The 10,887-nt window shown below is 34.5% G+C and overlaps 1 protein-coding gene across 5 annotated transcripts; it reads left to right on the top strand.

The window, feature by feature from the left end:
• The first annotated feature begins 311 nt into the window (after window positions 1-311).
• Window positions 312-10,127, top strand: LOC105339283 (uncharacterized). 5 transcript variants are annotated; one of them, XM_066081042.1, is made up of 9 exons: window positions 312-712; window positions 869-1,070; window positions 1,361-1,512; window positions 1,702-1,952; window positions 2,779-4,975; window positions 5,119-5,269; window positions 6,583-8,779; window positions 8,945-9,095; window positions 9,471-10,127. In XM_066081042.1, the coding sequence occupies exons 7-9, from the start codon at window positions 8,705-8,707 to the stop codon at window positions 10,046-10,048; spliced, it is 804 nt and encodes a 267-aa protein (XP_065937114.1). In that variant the 5' UTR covers window positions 312-712; window positions 869-1,070; window positions 1,361-1,512; window positions 1,702-1,952; window positions 2,779-4,975; window positions 5,119-5,269; window positions 6,583-8,704; the 3' UTR covers window positions 10,049-10,127. The 5 variants fall into 5 exon arrangements, 2 of the variants coding, with proteins under 2 accessions (XP_065937114.1, XP_065937113.1); XM_066081041.1 differs by having other exon boundaries at window positions 313-712; window positions 9,444-10,127; XR_010712712.1 differs by lacking the exons at window positions 8,945-9,095; window positions 9,471-10,127 and having other exon boundaries at window positions 347-712; window positions 1,702-1,745; window positions 1,776-1,952; window positions 6,583-7,211.
• Window positions 10,128-10,887: the final 760 nt, after the last annotated feature.

Below are 10,887 nucleotides of genomic sequence, written 5' to 3'. Positions count from 1 at the left end.
ATCGTATTGTTTAATGTCTTTTAATATCACAAATAGTTGCATTTATATTGTTAAAATACCTGAACCACTCAGAATGAATATCATTAGAATTATAACTATGAGTCTTTTATAGAAAAGAAATATTTTTTCTCCAAACTACAAGGAATCGCTCCCACTTTAAGTATTTATGTGATCATTTAGTGAAAAAATCTGCATAAAAATTACCAATCGACCAATCGAGATTTTTTCAAGCCATGTAATACTTCAATATTTGGGTAAAGTGGCCATAACTTTATGGGGGGGGGGAGCTACATGTAAGTTATTATCTCAATTTATTAGTTGTCTGAACGGATGAAGAATGTAGGAAAAAATGTACAAATATTTAAGATTATATAACTAATTAAATACAGCGAAGTTCAGCGAAACTGATTTCGCAATAAGGCCGCCATACAAAGTGCATACATAAGTTGCATTTGCCCCAGTACAGTTGTAAGGTGATATACAAGTAGAATGTCTTTAGGACGGCTTCACAATTCGAGGACGGTTTATCAACAACGGGTGGTTCGTGGTTAGACGATGCTCAAGGCGGAGGTGTTTTTCTGGTACACTCCAGCCTCTAATTGTATTGGGACTTTTAATGGCAGCATAAAGGCTCCTCACATAGCTGTTTAAAACAAACATCCGGTGAAAATAATGGAGTTATTGCATATCATTGCTATTGTAACCTTACAAGGTACGTGTAAATGTATTATTCTCAAAATGTGTCAGATGTATTTGAAAATAATTTTGACTTTAAAAATGTAATTTTAGTAAAAGGTGCATATAATTTAGGACACTATTTACGAGACTGAATATTATCTAACGATTATTAACATTATCTATATTTTAGGTTTTATAGATGCGAAAAGATGCTATTTTCTTACAAAAACGTATAAAGACATTAAATATGACTGGTACAATAGCAAAATCATTTTCCAATACAAGAGCATGATATCTAGCGTGAAATGCGAGGATGGCAATATTTGTTGCAGAACAACTGGAAGAACCTGCTGTTCCGATCCGTCTGTCTCCAAAGATGAAGATATCTTTTTGTACGTAATACTTATATACACCAGTCATTCATATTTACAAATAATTGTCTGATTAAATCCACTTTATTCAGTGTAATATGTATGATTCTAAATCGATATTATTTTCTTTCAAAAATCTAAAACGTTCGGTGTTAAAATCGATTAATCTTCAATCTTGAAATGCTAGTACTAGATCGACCAATAACTATTCAATTTTATTCTTACTTTAACTTTTTCTAAGTCAATTAAGAATTAATTTCAAATGTCCATGCATCTTCTCCAATAATATAAGGGCGTTTTTTATGCTGTAGGTCCACTGAGTTTACCTTGGGGACGGCTTTTGGTGTATGTATTTTGGTCTCTGTTTGTGTGACATGTTGCATAGTGTACTCTAGAAGAAGAAAAAACCAAAGACGAAACACGGCTGTCAGAGTCGTTCAACCTGCTGTTGCATGTTCCTCACGTAAGTTAATTCCAAGGAATGAATCCACTGTTAACGAATTGATCGTTAGGATTTAATATAAAACCCCCCAGAAAGTAACGTTTATAGAATAAAAGATGTACATTTTAATAAAGAAATCGAAAGTTTTATCAGATAGCTGACGGTTTCTGAAAATGTTTTAATTTATATGTCTTTGTATGTGTTTGACAGAAAACGGAACTGTTATTGTACGAACGCCATTTGAAGATAAATATAGTGGCGAAAAGACCTTAAGCCATAAACCTCAATTAAGTTCCCAGTTGCATGGTGCGTCAGGAACACAGGGGTCTTTCCAGCACGGTACACCGGAGGATGTTGTTTCGTCTGGTGAAGGTGCACGCCTTTCACAAACCACTGACCTCCCACCATCGTATGATGACGTCATGTCACAGACTTATCTAACTACTAATGACGGCAAAAATGTATGATCTAAAACAATTGATGAACCAAATGATTGACTCTGTAGTATGTTGATATGTCAGTTGGCTAGATAGTTTTAAAGCATGTATGTTTAGTGTAGAACATTGTTCTCTAAGAATTAAAAAAAAAATCAATAGTTTTCACTTCCGAATTTGCCTATAGATATGATGACCATAAAAAATTCTACATGATTTGAAATTTGAGATAAGAATTTCTTAAATGATGCAAAATAACTATAGCTTATAGAACAAAAAGAAATTTCATTTCTATCTATCTATCTATCTATCTATCTATCTATCTATCTATCTATCTATCTATCTATCTATCTATCTATCTATCTATTCACTATCTATCTATCTATCTATATTCATGAAGTATACCACCAACTAAACCACATCTGAACATTGCTTATCGACTAGAAGTGGTTTTCAATTTTACATACTCTGGTTAACCTAAGGAGTTAGAAATCACAGTTTATCGTTATTGTAAATTAACATCATAGAAACGATAATAATAGAAGTATTTTTTGTAAAAAAAAAATCAGTTAGCTCTAAAGGGTAATTGGGCAAATATTGAGGTAAAAAAAATCTTCTCAGAATATAAGAAGAAAAAGTATCAAAAATACAGCAAGCCAATTAAATTGCATGACCAACTGCGTTGCTGTGGCCCATGGGTTATATACAATATTTATCATTAATCATAATTAATGCATTATATAATTATTACAGTGTAGTACACCTACTTACATATTTGTCAACAAATGTTGGTAAACTTGCTTATTATAGTGGTGCACAAATTGATTAATGTACTGCTTATTATATTTAATAGCATATGAGGAAAAGAGAATATTCTTGTGTTTGCTGTAAGAAACGAACAAACCAGAGAGATCGACGTAGGGTGACAGCTGCACAACGACTAGTTCTCCAGAAGTGGACTGTAGGCGATGTGTATGAGGATGAGGTGTTGTGTAGCTTGTGTCGGGTGAAGATGCATTCTCATCTTAAGCAGAAGAAAAGTGAAAAACAAAATTTGGAGCATGAGTTAAGAGACACTCCTTTCACTCCTCCAGAGAGGAAACAAATTAATGCTAGGAATGCTGCAATTCACAGTCCTCCATCAGTAACACTGACAGCGCCCTCCACAACTTCCAGTCATTCCAGCTGCTTCATCTGCAGAAAACCTGGGCCAAAGTTGGTTGTGGTGTCATCAAATGAACGTCACTCAGTTTATTTACGACTAGGAGTATTGATTCCGTCAGGATCAAGATGCTGCACACGTCATCTCCCCAATGGAAGATTCAGTGAAGAGGCACTTGCAAAAATTTCTGCATTTTCAGAAACATCTACACTTAAGGAGTCTCGGGGGAGAATGTTTCAAACATACGATTTCCTTTAATTTTTTTTACAGTGAAATGTCAACTTATGAGTAAACTATGTGCAAAATATAAAGTAAATTGACCGGATAGTTTATCTGTTTGTCGCGCTCGAAATTTGGTCGTATGTCCGATTCGTCACCGACATTTTATATAGGATTATACAGGAAAATGAAGGTTTTCATTTTCAATTTCATATTTAAAAAATTACAAACATACGATTTTCTTTAAATTTTCAGCGATGGAAGGCTAACGTATAAGTACACTTTTTGCCAAATTAAAACGAAATTGACCGGATGGTTTTTAGGCTATCCGTCGTCATAGTTTGATCCTACAAACGTGCCGTGCCAGCCATTTTACATTATAAAATTGTGTAAAACAAAAGGATGTTTACGAATCAAATTTAATTTTATTTGTATTAGAAGAAAAAATACATTTCCACTCACACAGAACGTAGAAGGGTTGCGTATATGTTTTTATTTTGCAAATTATAGTTTTGATTTTAATTATTGACGATGTAATAGAAAATGCACGACGTTAATTTTTGTCAATTGTTACATCAGAGTCTCAACTAACGTCATCCTAAGACGTTGACTCCGACGACAATAACGTCGATTTTGAAGAAGCGGCGAAAAAATTAAAATACTTCTGACATTATTCTAACGATTCATTTCACTTAAAATAATTTTTTGATAAGTAATTTTTAAAACGTTACATGATAACCTGTATCATTGAACATTTTACTTTAAATTTGTGTTTTACAACAGATATGCGCAATACCCTGCGCAGAGGGCGCAAAATTTTAAACCTGCTACCGACCTTAACAGGACATCCATTGTTGATATGCTCATGTATCTAAGGGAGATTGCTCTGCTAAATGGAGGGAAAAGAATAGACTTTGATGATTCAAATGCATTGAGTGACCAAGAGTATGTCAACCTCACTGGAATAAATAAAGTCTCCTTTGATGATCTGCTATCAGCTGTAGATGGAAAGGTAAAGAACACATCCACTCGCAGTGTAAGAACCAGCCTTGGAATTTTTCTTCTTAAGATGAGATGTGATCTGTCCAATGAAATGCTGTCAACAATATTAAATGTTTCAAAGTCAAGCATTCGTCCCGCCATCTCGGTAGTGAGGAGAACACTGATGGAGACATTTGTACAAAACAATGTTGGGTTTCAGCACATCTCCAGAGAGGATGTTATAGATAAGCATACCAGGCCATTAGCAGAGTCTCTTATTGGTGGTACTGGCACCCAAGCCATTCTTGTTTTAGATGGCACATACATTTATATACAAAAGAGTATGAACTTTGCCTTTCAAAGGAAAACATACAGCATACATAAGGGTCGTCCATTGGTGAAGCCAATGATTGTTGTAACAACTAGTGGCTATTACCTCTCTGTTCTTGGACCATATGTAGCAAAGAACAATGATGCTGCAATCTTGAGCCACATCATGAAGACTAACACAGAAGATGTGTTGAAGTAGATCGAAGAGAGAGATGTGTTTGTTGTAGACAGAGGCTTTCGGAATTCCTTGACATTACTTGAAGACCTTAGATTAATATCTGCCATGCCTGCATTTATGAAGATAGGTGAAAAGCAAATGTCAACAACAGATGCAAATACAAGCAGTTTAGTAACCAAGGTAAGGTATGCTATATACAGTGTTATTCTAATTTAATAAGAAAGAATCAATAGAGAGAGAGAGAGAGAGAGAGAGAGAGAGAGAGTATTGCTATATATTAGTATATTCCCATAGAGTTGATCTCTTTATTATTTATGTTACAGATACGCTGGGTGGTAGAATCTGCTAATGCGAGGATAAAGAGATGGAATTTTTTTGATCGCGTCCTTCCTTCGTCCCAGGTGCCATTCATTTGTGACTACATCAAGATTGTGTGCGGAATATCAAACAAGTACTTTCCACCTTTGTCAACAGGTATGTATATGCTTTGAAAATGATAGGCATGAATAATGGAACTTTGAAATTTGAGATAAGAATTTCTTAAATGATGCAAAATAACTATAGCTTATAGAACAAAAAGAAATTTCATTTATATATATATATATATATATATATATATATATATATATATATATATATATATATATATATATTCATGAAGTATATCAACTAAACCACATCTAAACATTGCTTATCGACTAGAAGTGGTTTTCAATTTTACATACTCTGGTTAACCTAAGGAGTAAGAAATCACAGTTTATCGTTATTATACAAATATTGACTGGGGTTAAGGGCAACATTGATTATATTAGCCCCCGAGGGACGAAATATTGCCCGCGAAGCGGAGGGCAATATTTTCGTCCCAAGGGGGCTAATATAATCAATGTTGCCCAAAAACACAGTCAACATTTGTTTTGTTATATGAAGAAACAAACCAAAATTTAAGAAAGTAATTGAAAACAGATCGCCGTAATTTTCTCAGCTCAACAAAGAATTCACGAATTCAAATTTGTGCAAAGTTCATTTCCAAAATATCCTCAGCATCAAACGGTCACTGTTGATATTCCGCCGACCGCCGACCGGAAGAATGAAAATACAGATGTTCTACCTGATTTTACTTCACAGTAATTCGCAAATCCTTACATCCGTTATGATAGCAAACCGTCGCATTGCGCGTCCGTTGTTTACTTGCCTTGACTGACTGTCTATTATGACGTCACCTTGTTTTGGAGTCGCGAAGAGTTATTTACGTCATCGTTTACGAATCAACAAATCAGAGGCGATTATTTGAAATAGAGGGAATGTTCTCTAGATATTATTCCTAGCCGGTCAATATGAAAAAAATATTGACCGGTCAATATTTTTCGGACGAGCTAATATTACAGTTATTGACTATTTGTCTATATAGAGTTATATAGTGAGAATATACTACTGAATATAACAATGTAATTTAACATCATAGAAACGATAATAATAGAAGTATTTTTTGTAAAAAAAAATCAGTTACCTCTAAAGGGTAATTGGGCAAATATTGAGGTAAAAAAAATCTTCTCAGAATATACGAAGTAAAAGTATTAAAAATACAGCAAGCCAATTAAATTGCATGACCAACTGAGTTGCTGTGGCCCATGGGTTATATACAATATTTATCATTAATCATAATTAATGCATTATATAATTATTACAGTGTTGTACACCTGCTTACATATTTGTCAACAAATGTTGGTAAACTTGCTTATTATAGTGGTGCACAAATTGATTAATGTACTGCTTATTATATTTAATAGCATATGAGGAAAAGAGAATATTCTTGTGTTTGCTGTAAGAAACGAACAAACCAGAGAGATCGACGTAGGGTGACAGCTGCACAACGACTAGTTCTCCAGAAGTGGACTGTAGGCGATGTGTATGAGGATGAGGTGTTGTGTAGCTTGTGTCGGGTGAAGATGCATTCTCATCTTAAGCAGAAGAAAAGTGAAAAACAAAATTTGGAGCATGAGTTAAGAGACACTCCTTTCACTCCTCCAGAGAGGAAACAAATTAATGCTAGGAATGCTGCAATTCACAGTCCTCCATCAGTAACACTGACAGCGCCCTCCACAACTTCCAGTCATTCCAGCTGCTTCATCTGCAGAAAACCTGGGCCAAAGTTGGTTGTGGTGTCATCAAATGAACGTCACTCAGTTTATTTACGACTATGAGTATTGATTCCGTCAGGATCAAGATGCTGCACACGTCATCTCCCCAATGGAAGATTCAGTGAAGAGGCACTTGCAAAAATTTCTGCATTTTCAGAAACATCTACACTTAAGGAGTCTCGGGGGAGAATGTTTCAAACATACGATTTCCTTTAATTTTTTTTACAGTGAAATGTCAACTTATGAGTAAACTATGTGCAAAATATAAAGTAAATTGACCGGATAGTTTATCTGTTTGTCGCGCTCGAAATTTGGTCGTATGTCCGATTCATCACCGACATTTTATATAGGATTATACAGGAAAATGAAGGTTTTCATTTTCAATTTCATATTTAAAAAATTACAAACATACGATTTTCTTTAAATTTTCAGCGATGGAAGGCTAACGTATAAGTACACTTTTTGCCAAATTAAAACGAAATTGACCGGATGGTTTTTAGGCTATCCGTCGTCATAGTTTGATCCTACAAACGTGCCGTGCCAGCCATTTTACATTATAAAATTGTGTAAAACAAAAGGATGTTTACGAATCAAATTTAATTTTATTTGTATTAGAAGAAAAAATACATTTCCACTCACACAGAACGTAGAAGGGTTGCGTATATGTTTTTATTTTGCAAATTATAGTTTTGATTTTAATTATTGACGATGTAATAGAAAATGCACGACGTTAATTTTTGTCAATTGTTACATCAGAGTCTCAACTAACGTCATCCTAAGACGTTGACTCCGACGACAATAACGTCGATTTTGAAGAAGCGGCGAAAAAATTAAAATACTTCTGACATTATTCTAACGATTCATTTCACTTAAAATAATTTTTTGATAAGTAATTTTTAAAACGTTACATGATAACCTGTATCATTGAACATTTTACTTTAAATTTGTGTTTTACAACAGATATGCGCAATACCCTGCGCAGAGGGCGCAAAATTTTAAACCTGCTACCGACCTTAACAGGACATCCATTGTTGATATGCTCATGTATCTAAGGGAGATTGCTCTGCTAAATGGAGGGAAAAGAATAGACTTTGATGATTCAAATGCATTGAGTGACCAAGAGTATGTCAACCTCACTGGAATAAATAAAGTCTCCTTTGATGATCTGCTATCAGCTGTAGATGGAAAGGTAAAGAACACATCCACTCGCAGTGTAAGAACCAGCCTTGGAATTTTTCTTCTTAAGATGAGATGTGATCTGTCCAATGAAATGCTGTCAACAATATTAAATGTTTCAAAGTCAAGCATTCGTCCCGCCATCTCGGTAGTGAGGAGAACACTGATGGAGACATTTGTACAAAACAATGTTGGGTTTCAGCACATCTCCAGAGAGGATGTTATAGATAAGCATACCAGGCCATTAGCAGAGTCTCTTTTTGGTGGTACTGGCACCCAAGCCATTCTTGTTTTAGATGGCACATACATTTATATACAAAAGAGTATGAACTTTGCCTTTCAAAGGAAAACATACAGCATACATAAGGGTCGTCCATTGGTGAAGCCAATGATTGTTGTAACAACTAGTGGCTATTACCTCTCTGTTCTTGGACCATATGTAGCAAAGAACAATGATGCTGCAATCTTGAGCCACATCATGAAGACTAACAAAGAAGATGTGTTGAAGTAGATCGAAGAGAGAGATGTGTTTGTTGTAGACAGAGGCTTTCGGAATTCCTTGACATTACTTGAAGACCTTAGATTAATATCTGCCATGCCTGCATTTATGAAGATAGGTGAAAAGCAAATGTCAACAACAGATGCAAATACAAGCAGTTTAGTAACCAAGGTAAGGTATGCTATATACAGTGTTATTCTAATTTAATAAGAAAGAATCAATAGAGAGAGAGAGAGAGAGAGAGAGAGAGAGAGAGAGAGAGAGAGAGAGAGAGAGAGTATTGCTATATATTAGTATATTCCCATAGAGTTGATCTCTTTATTATTTATGTTACAGATACGCTGGGTGGTAGAATCTGCTAATGCGAGGATAAAGAGATGGAATTTTTTTGATCGCGTCCTTCCTTCGTCCCAGGTGCCATTCATTTGTGACTACATCAAGATTGTGTGCGGAATATCAAACAAGTACTTTCCACCTTTGTCAACAGGTATGTATATGCTTTGAAAATGATAGGCATGAATAATGGAACTTCTTTATATTTAAGTCACTACAAAGTATAATATTGTTAGGTGTACATGCATGATGCTAGTGAAAAAATGTGAGTGTATTACAGTATTTTGTTAATCCCTGATCATCCTATTTTACTTGGTTTTGAGTATAAACATATCATCTATCAGTTTATTTTGTTTAATCTATAATTTTGTGTATCATTTATAGAGTATGTTATACTCATTGTCTGTTAGGACCCAAGCTGTTAGGTCCTTGGGTCTCTTAGGTTTTTTGTTACATATACATGTATACAACTGTATCGCATTTCATGAATTATCATCTTTAGGTTGTACTGAGGAAGACTCTCTTGTAGCAGCTAAGATGCAGTACCTGTCCAGACAAATCAATAAACTGAAAGAGGAAGTAGAAGAAAAGAAACTGGATACCCGCTCAGCGATCTGGAAACACCCTGACGAGCTCCAGGATTTTCCTCGTCTTGATGAAGATCAACTTCGAGAGTTGACCTGTGGCACATATCAAGTGAAGCTTGCTAGTAGTTACGCAGAGGAACACTTTGGGAATGGATGTGATATCATGGTTCATAAAGAAGACCAGTCCTTGATAAGAGTCAGGATTAGGAGCCGGCATATTTCCTCCAAGTCTTACCTTCTTTGGATACGATATGATGAGGGAAGCGTGATTGGATGGTATTGTAGATGTCGTGCTGGGGCAAGAGTAGTGGGTATGTGTGCCCACATTGCTGCAGTTTTATGGTATCTCGGTTTAGGACATGACATGGAGTCCTTAAGATCTGTAAGGGACTGGAGCAAATTCATTGATGATGCAGCTGTTATTCCAGATGCAATTCATGAGTCAGAATCAGAGGATGATTCCTCAGATTGTTTGAACAATAGACTGCCTGCTCTTCATAAATATAAATGTGTACTATAGATGTATGCTAGTATGCATTGCAAACTGCATTGTCAATTGCCTCAATTATATTATGATCTATTCAGTTATTGTTATGATATTCTGTTAATATTTTAAACTTTAATTCATTTAGGGAAGCGGGTTTACATAAAAACTTTTGTGCGAGTTTAATTAATGTTGGATGCATGCAGAAATAAGCTGCCCCAGATATAAACTACATGTTTTTTTTTCAAGTAAAATATCTAGTGTGGTTTTATGTCAAAGGCGAAAATTGGCCAACCATATATGTAGATATACTTTAAGTTTAATCAATGTCAATTAAAATCTTTTTTGTAATTCAAGTACTTTAAATATCTGATGCAGTTACCAGGTACATGTATTTAAATTGGAATTGCACTTATTATGGTATTACTCTTGAAAGTAAACTGACTGTATACTTACCAAATTAATTTTGAATAACATATTGACAGTTTGTTATTGTCATTATTCATAGATGTATGATTTTTTTTTAAATTAAAGTTGTATGTGTTACAGAGAAAAAAAAATGGTCGTAGTATAAACTTTCTTTGTAGTTTTTCTTTAAACACGCACATATATCAACTAAATAATTTATTTGTACAGGGATAATTTTCTTGATACACCTTATCTTGTTTAAGGCTTAGTTTTATGCATGAAATAATTATTTTATACCCCAAGGTTGTTTCCTCATAGTATTTTTGCTAGACAATAAAGAAATCGAATAATATGAATTTCTCTAGACTTTTTAAAATTCAATAAGACAGTTTTTTTGTAAGCATGTTAATTAAATTATTTTACAATTGGTTAAAAAATTACAAATGATTTGAACATCTTCATTGAAT

Source organism: Magallana gigas, chromosome 4 (genome assembly GCF_963853765.1).
Source record: "Magallana gigas chromosome 4, xbMagGiga1.1, whole genome shotgun sequence".
NCBI lineage: Eukaryota > Metazoa > Mollusca > Bivalvia > Ostreida > Ostreidae > Magallana > Magallana gigas.
Note: the sequence above shows the minus strand (reverse complement) of the source record. Positions and strands in the feature narration are given on the sequence as shown.

Bases quoted from the DNA above. Each gene is read 5' to 3' on its own strand.
- LOC105339283 (XM_066081041.1), top strand. From the start codon at position 8,705: ATGCCTGCATTTATGAAGATAGGTGAAAAGCAAATGTCAACAACAGAT. The intron at 8,780-8,944 runs GTAAGGTATGCT...TTTATGTTACAG, and splicing joins CAAGCAGTTTAGTAACCAAG to ATACGCTGGGTGGTAGAATC. The intron at 9,096-9,443 runs GTATGTATATGC...TATCATCTTTAG, and splicing joins CTTTCCACCTTTGTCAACAG to GTTGTACTGAGGAAGACTCT.